The sequence below is a fragment of the Carlito syrichta genome, unplaced genomic scaffold (genome assembly GCF_000164805.1).
Source record: "Carlito syrichta isolate Samal-C Ts95f unplaced genomic scaffold, Tarsius_syrichta-2.0.1 Scaffold63326, whole genome shotgun sequence".
NCBI classification, from domain to species: Eukaryota; Metazoa; Chordata; class Mammalia; order Primates; family Tarsiidae; genus Carlito; species Carlito syrichta.
The window spans coordinates 300,234-313,043 of NW_007007422.1; the positions used below are offsets into that span (position 1 = coordinate 300,234).

Consider the following 12,810-nt stretch of genomic DNA (forward strand, 5'->3'; position numbering starts at 1 on the left):
CAGGAGCGGCCACTGCACTCCAACTCAAAAAAAAAAAAAAAAAGAAAGAAAGAAAGGAAAGACTTTAGGGTTCCCTTCTTTCTTTAGGAAGGTTGGGAAGAAGAATTCTGGAAAAGGGGAAAGACCTAGATAGGAGAAGGGAGCCAGGTAGCATTTATTATACAGTGATGATCCCAGAACCCTTTTGACTTGAACCGTATAGGTAACTAGATAACATTTCTTTTACCCTGGGGTATGCCATGTTGGTTTGAGTGAGGGGCCTCCAAGTACTTTGTCTATGTTGGGTCATCTAGGCAGGGAGGTGTTTAGTACTCGGTGATGTATACTGACTTTTGTTGTTGAGGGTATTTGTCTAAATAATATATCCTTTTGCCTTTGATTTCTATAGATTATTCCTTGGGCTTGAGTGACTTGATTGTCTCCTCCCCTGAGCTAACAGTCCATGTGGGTGATTCGGCTCTGATGGGATGTGTTTTCCAGAGCACAGAAGATAAACACGTGACCAAGGTAGACTGGATGCTGTCAAAAGAAAATCATGCCGAGGTAATGAGGAGGAAACATCACAGTGCAGTAGAAGTCACTGGCTGATGGTATCAGGACAGAGTGGGGGAAAGAGAGATTCAGGTTTTAGATGCTTTGAGGAGAGTAGTGTTGCAAGAGCCTGGGTCTTAGAGTTTCTCAGAACCGGACCTCCTTCTAGCTCAGCCACTTGACTGCGTAATCAGCTAGGCAAGTTATGCAATCTCACTGAGCTTCAGCTTCCTGATCTGTGAAGACAAAAGTCATTATAATAATGGCAGGCTCGGTGGCTCAGCCTGAAATCCCAGCATTTTGGGAGGCCGAGGCAAAAGGATTGCCTGAGGGGTTCAAGACCAGCCTGGGCAATTTAGTGAGACCTTGTCTTGACAATAAGTCACAAAAAACTAGCCACATGGTGGCATGCACCTGTAGTCCCAGCTACTTGGAAGGCTGAGGCAGAAGGATTGCCTGAGCCCAGGAGGTCAAGGCTGCGGTGGCCGTGAGCGTGCCACTGCACTCCAGCCTGGGTGACAAGAGTGAGACTCCAACTCAAAATAAATAAATCATGGCAATGCTTAGCTTTCAGGTAGTTTAGGGCTAATGGGAGATGTACTCATGAAGTTTTAGTTTCCCTCCTCTATCTGCTACCCTTTGTAGAGCAGCAGAGGCAAATGAGAGAGGTGATCCCCAGGGTCTAAACAGGGGGGCTCTGAGCTAGACATAGGAACAGTGCCACAGTTATCTTTTGGGGATGAGGAGGAGGACAGATTCTTTTAGCATTCTGCTGCCCCATTTTTGTACTGGGAAATCATCTTTTTCCTTTTTTGTTGGGATGAGCAAATGCAGCCTGGCTAGGTGAAGGTCTTTGGAGTAGGAAACAGCATATTCAGTCTTATCAAATATTCCGTGGTGATACTTGTGTGTCAGGGTCATTTATGAAATAAGCCCCAAGTAGTTTGTTACTAACAATAAAATCCCAATGTTTGTAAATGGAATATTGCTGTTTGTAAATGGAATATTGCTGTTGTAGCTCAGAGCATATTCCATATTATCCCTATAATTGGATAATTTGTTCTCACTCAAAGTTTTCTCATGGTGTAGACCCATGGTGTAAATAGAAATAAGAATTTCCCAGGGTTCCCTCTTCTAGCCTGGAACCATTTCCTGTTGATGACTCCTTTTTTTTCTTTTGTTGTATGATACTGCTGCCAGAAAGAGGCAGACATGAGAAGGGTGGCAGCCAGCAGGCCATGCCAGGAATTCTCACACCAACATTGCCCACCACGCATGCCATCTAATGTGGAGCTATGGCAGAAAACAGGGTGAAAATGATGGGTGGTTTTCAAAAGTTGTGAATTTGAAACTCCAGAGTGATCTTCAGAATAGGACTTAAATTTTACTTGGAAACTGCAAGAAATAAAAATGTGTGGGCCATATTTCTCCATTTGTCTTTGTAGAAAGTGAGTCACAGAGCCCTGGCAAGTTAGACTACTGTCTCGCACATTATTATTATTATTATTATTATTATTATTACCTGGATACCACATTTTTTTTTTTTTAAATCAGGGTCTCACTCTGTCACCCAAGCTGAAGTACAGTGACACAATCATGGCTCACCACAGCCTTGACATTCTGGGTTCAGGTAATCCTCCCACCTCAGCCTCCTGAGCAGATGGGACTACAGATGTACTCCACCATGCCAGGCTAATTGTTTTAATTTTTCTGTAGAGATAAGGTCTTGCTATGTTGCCCAGGCTAGTCTCGAACTCCTAGGCTCAAGCAATCCTCCCACCTCAGCCTTCCAAAGTGCTGCGATTTCAGGTGTGAGCCACTGTGTCCAGTCTCCAAGTGTTTGTTGATCATGGTGATGTTGATAACTATGCTGCCTCCATAGAACAGGGTCTTCTAGATCCAGACTCCTAGGTCTGGAGCTGCTTTTGATTGTCTCCAATGCTGTATTGCCCTCTAGGATGAATATGTACTATACTATTATTCCAACCTCAGCGTGCCTATGGGGCGCTTCCGGAACCGCGCATGCTTGGTGGGGGACATATTACACCATGATGGTTCTCTCCTGCTCCAAGATGTGCAAGAGGCTGACCAGGGAACCTACACCTGTGAAATTCGCCTTGAACGGGAGAGCCTGGTGTTCAAAAAAGCAGTGACACTTCACGTGCTTCCAGAGGAGCCCAAAGGTACATGAATGCTGCTCAAAGAAGGGCCAAGGAGCCCCTCAGTGTACGAGGGGCAAGGGAACTGCTTGTGTTGAGCCAATGCCAACCTTTGGGTTAAGTACTTACCACAGAGTGAGTCTTCAAGTAAATGGTAATAATTATTTTATTAAGTAAAAATGACAACCGGGCTCGGTGGCTCGGCCTGTAATCCTGCACCTTTGGGAGGCTGAGGTGAGTGGATTGCCTGAGCCTGCGGGTTTGAGACCCACCTGGGCAGCGAGACCTCATCTCTACAATAAATCAAATAAATCAGCCGGGTGTGGTAGCGTATGCCTGTAATTCCGGCTACTTGGAAGGCTGAGGCAGAAGGATCGCCGGAGCCCAGCAAGTTGAGGCTGTGGTGGCTGGGAGCAGCCTCTGCACTCCAGTCTGGGTGACAGAGTGAGAATCCAACTCAAAAATAAAAACAAAAAACAAAAATAAATAAAAATGACAGTAATTATTTTATGAAAATAATGATAATTATTTTATTATTAACTTAAATATATTTCCTCCTCACAAAAGACCTGTGGAGAACATATTGTTCTTTCCATATTACAGATGAGATAACTGAGGCTTGGAAAAGTTAAATGACTTGCTTTAGATACATGTTTATTGAATGGCATTACCAGTACTTGAACCCTGGTGCCTCTGACAGCAAAGTTCCTGTTCTTTTTCCTATTCTCTGGTACTTCTCTTCCCATTAGTAATCCACATTGGTGCCACATCCCTAGTTTCTAGGTACCCTGTGTTAGGTGCTCTGGGGATTAGAAAATAAATGAGCAGGGCTGGATGCAGTGGCTCACACCTATAATCCCAGCACTTTGGGAGGCCACAGTGGGAGGATTGCTTGAGTCCAGAAGTTCCAGACCAGCCTGGGCAACACAGCAAGATCTTATCTCTACAAAATATAAAAAAATTAGCCAGGCATGGTAGCATACGCCTGTAGTCTCAGCTACTCAGGAGTCTGAAGCGTAAGGATCACCTGAATTCAGGAGGTTGAGACTGTGGTCAGTCATGATCATGCCACTGAACTCTAGCCTGGGTGACAGAGTGAGACCTTGACCCAAAAAAGAAAAAAGAATGAGCAGATCTTTCTAACCTTTTTGCACGTCATATTTCCACTTAAAAATGGAGGGTGTTGCTTCAGTAGGCTATGATTATAGAATTGTGCTCTGTAGAACACTTCAGCTCCAAAGGGAAAGAACAGGGATGAGGGTAGGTTGAAAACCTATTCAGATAGGACCCCAGGCTCCCACCTTCATTGCAACCAAAGTTTTTTTTCCTTTTTCCTGTCTTTTCATTGGGCTGCTAGGTAAGATGTTGTTTGAAGAAAGGATTCTACTGCTTTAAAACAGCCTTTTCCTGCCCAGAAGAGATGCAGAGGGAACCAAGTGGAGCCAATTTCAAGAGCTGAAGACTCTATGGAAACAGTCTAGAACAATGTTAGGGGTAGTCAGCAACCTGTATTTGTTTTTTTCTTCCAGCCATAATGAAAACAGTCCCAACCCTTAGCAATCTGGCCTAGTGGCCCAGTGCAAAGTTGTCCAACTGGCTTTATGTAGGTTGTCTCCACCCATGTGGAAACTCCATGTTTGCAGTCATCTATAATTTTCTCCACAAAGTTCACCCTTTAGCTTATTTTTTTCCTATGATTCTACTACTTCAATTCCTTTTTCGTAGAATCGGTCATCCTACTTATGTGAGATGCTACAGTACAGTGAGTGAAAACACTTGGGCTTCGTTTTCACTCAAGCCTGGTTTTGAATATTGGCTCTACCTTTTACTGGCCATGTAGCCTTAAGCTCCTTCACTTTCCTCCTCTGTAAAATGGGAGAGTAGTAGTCCATACTTCAAAATATTGTAATGACTAACTTGATATCTTGTGTATAAGGTATCTAGCACATATTGGTGCATTGAAAGGACTTTAAAATATTTGATTATAGCCGGGCTCAGTGGCTCAGCCTGTAATCCCGCACCTTTGGGAGGCTGAGGTGAGTGGATTGCCAGAGCCTGCGGGTTCGAGACCTGCCTGGGCAGCGAGACCTCATCTCTACAATAAAATCAAAAAATCAGCCGGGCGTGGTAGCGCATGCCTATAATTCCGGCTACTTGGAAGGCTGAGGCGGAAGGATCGCTGGAGCCCAGCAGGTCGAGGCTGCGGTGGCTGGGAGCAGTCACTTCACTCCAGTCTGGGTGACAGAGTGAGACGCCAACTCAAAAATAATAAATAAATAAATAAATAAATAAATAAATAAATAAATAAAATGTTTGGTTATTATCATTGCATTTGAAAAATATTGTTCTTAATGTGCTGATGGATTTTTCAGGGAGTTCCTTCCTTACTGGTATTCTTTGGAATGAATTTTTATCATTTTCAAAATAATTCCCTCCATAGAGCTTAGTGTTCATAATATTTTCTTTTGCTTTCCTCCCATTGTACATTTCTCCTGCTAGGCAAGGAGTTAATGTTCTCCCAGGGAAACAGTCTGGATGAAAAGTTGGCATATGCACTCTGTTCCCTCCTGAGTTTTGTATAATGCTTTTTTTGAAGGAACTCTGTGCACTTAAGACCTAGGCTTGTGTCTCCCTACATACTATCCTGCCTTTCATTTCATAATCATCTTTCTGATTGATTTGTGTAGAGCATTACTAAAAACATCAGAAACATCTACCTATTTTTTTCCCCTGAGGTCTCTTAAAATAACTTATGCAATAAACATATGGTGGGTCAGCTGCTTATACAATAGGAGTTGGAAAGCCAGAAGCAGGGGCAGGGGAAGGGGTCAAGTGGGATTGGTGGGGCAGGATTAGAAAGAAAAGTCAGGGGGAAAGCTGTCTACTCTCTTGGCCTAATTAGCAAGGAGTCCTGTGACCTGTACTGAAGCCAGAACTAAGTCCTAGAACAAAAGACTAAAAGAAAAATATTAAAAGAAGTCAACGTTACCCATGATTCATTTTTTCAGTTGGGAGAACCGGTGGGTTATATATAAGAATGAGGGTTTTATAACTTTCCACTTCCTGTTTATGCTAAGCAGATATGGGTATCTAAGTTGACAAACAGAAACTGGGGGCTTTGAGATTTTTCATATTTCCTTTAGTATAAACTTGACGTGGAGTTGGAGTTTATAGGAGGAATTCTGGAAAAGAGGACAGAGAAGGGAATTAAAGGGGACCAGAAAGTGTTTACTGCAGTATGAAGACTGCAGAAACCCTCAGGCTTGGCATATGTGGGCAGTTAGGGGGTATTCTCTAACCCTCGGGGATGATGCCACATTTGTTAGAGTGAGGGGCCTCTGAGTACTATTTCCACATGGAATCATCCAGATCATCTATGGAAGGAATATATATACATAGTGCCTGGTGGTGGTGACAGTGACTTTTGCTGCTGAGGGTTTTTGGCTAAACACGATCTCTTCTAGAAACTATTTGACTTCTGTAAATTACTCTTTGGGTCTGACTTGATTTACTGTTTTATCCTCAGAGCTAACAGTCCATGTGGGCGACTCGATTCCGATAAAATGTGTTTTCCAGAGCACAGAAGAGAAACACGTGACCAAGATAAACTGGATGTTCTCATCAGGAGAGCGTGCCAAGGTAATGAGGAGGAAACATCACTGTGTAGGTGAAGCCGCTGGCTGATGATGTCAGAAGGAGCTGGGGAGAGAATCAGGCTTCAGGTGCCCCAAGAAGGGTGGTGCTGCAAGAGCCTGGGCTTTGGAGCTTGTCAGAACTGAGCTAAGTCACTTGGCTGGGCAACTTCAGCTTTCTGGTGGGAAAGATGCCTGTGATGCAGATGAAGATGATGATGGTTTTAGTCTAGATGCTGATATGAGATTGTATATGTAAAGCATTTTGTATGTGACTTGATCACTGCCTTTCAGTTTCCTTCTTTCTCCCTTCTCTTCATAGAGTCCGAGGGAGAGCAAAGGAAATGATTTTGGTGACCTAGTCAGGAAAGCAAGGGGCCAGGCATAAGAATGATTGCATTCTTATTCTTATTTGGGTTATTTTTCCGAGTTTCTGTCTGTGCTTTATTACCCCGTTTATGTGATGGAGGGAATTTTCTTTGTCTTCACGAGTACCTCATACTTTGGGATTGATCCTGGGGTGACAGGGTAAGGGGTATTTCATGGAAACTCTGAAAAACAGTAAACAGCAAGTGAGTTCACTAGACCAGTAGATTTCAACCATGATGTGGTCATGTATTTACGGATCAAGATGTGTTGTGAGGGATATCCCAGGTAACTTGTTATTAATAAAAGTTAAGGTGTAAAGTTTATAAAAAATTTAACTTTTACAAATTAAAACACATTCCAGGTCATCCCTCTAACAAAATTATTTGTACTCACTTGATTCCTACTTGCTGTATGAGTAAGTCAGAAAAAGTGGGCTCATAATAAAGTATGAGGAATCAGGTTTACTCCTGAGAGCTTGTCATGCTTTCTTTTTTTTTTTGAGACAGGGTTTCAAAAAAAAGTCTGTTGCCCAGGCTAGAGAGCAGTGGCACAATCCCAGTTCATTGCAGCCCTGACTTCCTGGGCTCAAGTGATCTTTTTGCCTCAGCCTCCTGAGTAGCTGGGACTATAGGCACACACCACCATGCCTGGCTAATTTTTTTGATTTTTTTTTTTTTATAGAGATGAAGTCTGTGTTGCCTAGTCTCATCTCAAATTCCTGGCCTCAAGTGATCCTCCGATGCCTTGGCCTCCCAAAGTGCTGGGATTACAGGTGTGAGCCACTACACCTGGTCCTGTCACGCATTTTAATGTCATCCGTAAAGTGGTTCACAGTGGGAAACAGGATGAGAGTTGACATTTTGAGGTTGTGACTTTGAATCACAAGAGACAAATGTTAGAGGCCAGTTCACTCCATTTGTGTTTATGTTTGCATACCCACTACTTTTTCTTAAAAGCTTTAAAAAAAAAATCTACATAGTTTATAGAAAATTTCAACACTCATTCATTTAACAAGTATTTTGTAAGCATCTGCTGTGTGATGATTACTCAAAGCCCCTGTCCTGAGGGGGGACTTACAATCAAAATGAAGAGAGATATAATAGAAGAAATAAATATATAACTTGTGAGGTGTTTGTAAGAGTATGGAAAACAATAAAGCATGGCTTTGTGGTTGTTATTTTATATAGGTGGTCAGGGAGGCCTCACTGAAAAGGTGACATTTGAGCAGAGGTCTGAAAGAACTTAGAGGGGAACACTGTGTATGTGGGGGGCGGGGTGGGGAAGAGTGTTCCTGTCACAGGAAATAGCAAGTGTAAAGGCCATGAGGCTGTTATTCAAGGAGCAACGAGGAGGAGGCCTCTGGTGACGCTGGAATAAAGTGACTCAAGTAGATGAGGGAAGAGAAGAGAGAAAACAATGAGAGAAAAAGGTTATTGGGGCAGATCATGGTGGGCCTGGCACTTTGAGTTGAAATGGGGACTGTTGAAGGGTTTTGAGAAGGGAGTAAGATGGTTTCACTTACGTTGCTAAAGCCTCATCTGCTGATACTAGATTGAAGTGGAGAGTCTTCAGGGAGACAAGTAGAGGAACCAGTGAGGAATCCAGGGGAGAGACGAGGCGGTCAGTCCAGAATGGTAGCAGCACAGGAAATGAAAAGTGGCTGGACTTGGGGTCTACTCTGAAGGTAGAGGTGATAGGGTCTGCTAAGGGGTTCGATGTGAGTTTTTTTCAAGAAAGAGAGTTTTTTTCAAGAAAGAAAGAGAGAGGTTAAGAGTGGCTCTAATATTTTTAACCTGAGCTTCTGGAAGAAGCCATTGCCTTTTACCAAAAGGGGATGAACTGGAAGGAGCTGGTCTGGGAAGAAAATTAGGAGCTCCCTTTTAGGTGCCTATTAGAAGTCCAACTGGAAACATCATTAAAAAATAGAAATATGCTTTGGCTTTTTTTACTGGAGCAGTATAAAGAGTAAAAGCTCCTCATTCTCACTTTCTCACCCCTCTCTTCGGATGAACAACTGACCGTTCACGGTTTGGTGATGTCCTTCACATGAAAACATGCATTCATGCACTGTGTGTACGTGACTGTGTTATCTAATACTTTCTGATTATACCTTTCCTATCTTCACATAATAGGGCCTTATGAGTCCTGAGATCTCCCCTCCTCCTTCCCCCCTACCCCTGGCCCCTCACTATCTCATGCATTTTTTTGCTTTTCCCTTCTAGGAGGAGACTGTGTTCCACTATCACTCCAAACTCAAGTCACCTATGGGATACCCCCAGACCTGGGGGCGCTTCCAGAACCGCATAAACCTAGTGGGGGACATTTCCCGCAATGATGGTTCCATCATGCTTCAAGGAGTGAAGGAGTCTGACAGAGGAATCTATACCTGCAGTATCTACCTAGGGAACCTCGTGTTCAAGAAAACTGTTGTGCTGAGTGTGATCCTGAAAGAGGCGCAAAGTATCTAACATTTGGTTGGGGAGGGTTGAGGGACCTTCCCGCTGGTATGCAGGGCCAGGGCTAGAGTGAGGCCAGAGAGGCTCCTAGGATGCAAAATGGAAGGAGACCTCAGTCTCAGGTGCTGACCCTGTACCTTCAGGACCCTGAGAGTGATGCTTCCTTCGATTTGGCTCCTTAGGCACCTGGCTTGTCTCATCCTAGTTCTGGCCCTGTGCTGCATCCTGCGCAGCTGGGTGGTAAAGGGTCCTGAAAGAGGAACGGCGTGGTATAACACAATTCACAAGACACTTTTTAGAACTAGAAGGTGGGGGAACCAGGGGGCACTTTGCCTCACAGGACAAAGGCCTCGGGTTTCTTACCCATAAGACTTTTATTAGTACACAATGACATAGTTGAGTAAGCATTCAAGGACAAAGTATAGACAGTGCAAAGAAAATTCCCCATTTTGATCTTAAAAAGCTTTTATTATAAAGTGTGACTGCAAAATGTAGTGCAGCTGCTTGCAAGACAATGTATAACTTTTTATCTATTCTAGCACAGCAGACACTGCACTTTTAGAACTTGCCTCAGCATACGTGCCTCTCTGGCTTTGCCATTATAGGAATTCTTGACTGGTTGTGACTTTGCACATATGCCAAGTATGTTTTCAGCAGAGTTCAAGCAGGGCAGTGGTCTCCAACAGCCCTGTGCTAGGCCAAGGAAGGGGGAGCTAATATTTAGTGAACACCAGCCCTCTGCCAGCCCGACTCATTGCCAGTGTGGTCTAGTAATGTGAAGGCAGGAGCTGAGCTGTATTGGAGTTGATGTCCAAAGTCATCTTGCTTGGCTTCAAGGGAGATACTTTATAAGGAAAGGGAAAATGATTCTGAGCTAGTGAAAGATGGCATGAGAGAAAACAGGGAGGAACCAAAGTTGTAGGGGTTTTCTGATTAAAGGTTTTATATTCTGGCGAACGGTATACATTGAGGCCAGTGGCGTGTAGGAGAATAAAGACTCAATTGCATTGACCAAGAAAGGTTGATAAGTGAGGGGTTGAAATTAAACCATTACCCATTTAGCAGTCAGGTTGTGGCCTGTGGACTTTGCCTTTCGCTGGGGCTTCTGGGAGTTGCCTATTGCTGTCTGGGGGCAGGGGAGATGGGAGTAACCTCAATACCTCAGGCCAGAGACTTCTTGTTCATGGCAAGGGGTCCCAGCAGGAGAGAGAAGCAGGACAGGTGGATTCCTTAAAGCTTCACTCTCAGACACCTTCCTTCTGCTTTACAGACAAAACAAGCCGTGATGAGGGTTCAGCCAACTTCTCCACCTACAGACATACCTCAATGTGCCTCCATTTTTATCTCTGCCTGACATCCTGAGGCAAAAGAGCGTCTTTCTTCTCTCACAACATGGCTTCTGAAGTTCTCATTCTCTGTTGGCTTCTATCATTCAGCGGATACCTTTGCTCAATTCTTCCTCTTACCTGCATCCTTATCTGCTTCAGCTCTTATCTTAGTTTTTTCTTTTTCTTAAAATAGTCTTCCTGAGATATAATTCACATACCATACAATTCATCCATTTAAAGTGGACAACTCAGTGGTTTTTGTATATTCAGAGTTATACAACTATCATCACAATCAATTCTGCATTTCCTTCTCAATACAGTCAAAGGACATGCTAAGGCTGTGCTTGGTGTCTTACTGTCTCACCTTCCATTAACTTCTACATTCTGACTTTTTCTATCTCTACTGAAACTTGGATCACCTCAGTCTTCTCTACCTTAGCAGTACTGAGTACTGTATCCTATATGCATTCTATGTTGGAATACATATATATTTCAACATGCCAACCCCACACAAATTCTTCAAATACAACATGACCAAACCTACCACTGCACACCTCTCCCCAGCTTATCTCTCCAACCTCAGCTAATGCACCAGCTCTAAGCAGTTTTCTAACTGAATGCCTGAGGGTGTCATTGATTCTTTCCTTTCCTATGACCCCTAGTCTAACAGGTCAACAAGTCCGGTCATTCCTACTACAGACACCTGGAGCTGTCTTCCTGCCAGACCATCACCATGGCCTTAGTTCTGACCATCTCCATCTCTGTCTTGGTCTGCAGTCCTCTAACCAGTCTCTGTTTCTACTCTCAGCCACTGCCTTTCATTCTTCAGGTCATTCTTCATGGCTCTCAGTGCCATCTTTCTACATTGCAACTCAGAACTTTCTTTTCCAATGCTTATCTTTCGATGGCTTTTACTGCCTGCAGACTCTTGGTTGAGATCATCAAGGTGCTTCCTGACTTAGACCCTACCATCTGTCCAACCTCACTCCCCACCACACCCACAGATGCAGCCTTTGTGCTAGACCCACCAAGCTACTTCTGGCTCCTAAAAGCACCATCCTGTCAGGCCTCCACACCTTGTGTAGATTATCGTCTCTCTCTTCCCCATATTGCCTGCCCCCCAAAACTGAACGTTTCCTTTAAGAATCAGGTTAAACTTTAAAACTTTTGCTGGCAAATTCACATCTTCTGCTCCACATAGAATTGGACACCTTTTTTTTTTTCTCTGTGACCTCTGGACCCCACAGAAACTTCTGTCATAGCACCTACAGTAGTCTATGGTTTTCTGTTTACATGTTTGTCTCCCTCTTTGGAGGCAGGAATCATGCATCATTTGTCTTTGAATCCTCTGTGCCTAGTGTTGTTTGGCACCAAGGAGGTATTTTGTATATGTATTTAGAATGAATCAAGGAGATGAGTGGAGGGCACCATATGCCTCCAAAGGCCTTCCTTGGTGTCATGAGTGTTGTGCGTGTGTTTTTTTTGAAAAGAATTACTTGCCCATAGGAAGATCGGCAGCCTCTAAAATGCCTTTTGTAGCTAGGTCATTTGGTAAACCAAATTTTAAATTAGAATTGTTCCTGTGGAAGGAAACTGTATTATAAATGAAGTGCTAACCTGTTCTCCCACCCATTGTAATCCACGTTTTAGGGGTAAGCAAGTGGGTCAGACTTTGGCTGTCCATCTAATGACAGTGTCCCCAGTGTCTTGATATGGGATGGAGTCTGGCCTTCTCTCCCTGCCTCTGACCTGGCTGTTGCTACTCGGTGGGGTTCTCAGCTCTTTCCTGAAGTATTAAGACCCTCTCCTTGCTTTTCTCTTTTCCTAAGCATTGGTGACCCCAGCAGCCATTCCCCCCATGGTCCTGGGTGGCAATCAGTTGGTGATCATTGTGGGCATCGTCTGTGGCACTATCCTGCTGCTCCCTGTTCTGATACTGATTGTGAAGAGGACCCATAGGAACAAGAGGTACAAGGCTGGCCCCTCCCCTTGAGCTGGTGGGCTGGGGGTACAGGACTGCCTTTAACCCAAAGTAGAAGGGAGTGAGTGATAGAGCCTAATTGTGCCATTCTCACAGAAGGGGCTATTTTTAAATGGAACCACCTGTGGTTGTTACATTAGACATCATCATATAGAAACCTCATCTCCTTTGTTTACTGTGCCCCTGAAAAAGATTTGAACAGTCCTACACCATCCTCATTCATTCTGGCATTATGCAAAGATGATACACTTCCATACAAAGGGAGTTAAGTAGAGCACAATTAAGAGTATAAATATAGCCAGGCTTGGTGGCTCAGCCTGTAATCCTGCACCTTTGGGAGGCTGAGGTGAGTGG

General features: G+C 43.9%; 1 protein-coding gene across 1 annotated transcript in view; it reads left to right on the top strand.

The window, feature by feature from the left end:
• The window catches only part of JAML (junction adhesion molecule like), a 29,613-nt gene that overhangs the window by 10,671 nt on the left and 6,132 nt on the right, over positions 1-12,810 (top strand). The window contains exons 3-7 of the mRNA XM_021708650.1: positions 389-543; positions 2,489-2,714; positions 6,217-6,329; positions 8,914-9,151; positions 12,305-12,443. Coding sequence (XP_021564325.1) covers positions 389-543; positions 2,489-2,714; positions 6,217-6,329; positions 8,914-9,151; positions 12,305-12,443 — 871 coding nt within the window. The remainder of the gene's footprint in view (positions 1-388; positions 544-2,488; positions 2,715-6,216; positions 6,330-8,913; positions 9,152-12,304; positions 12,444-12,810) is intronic.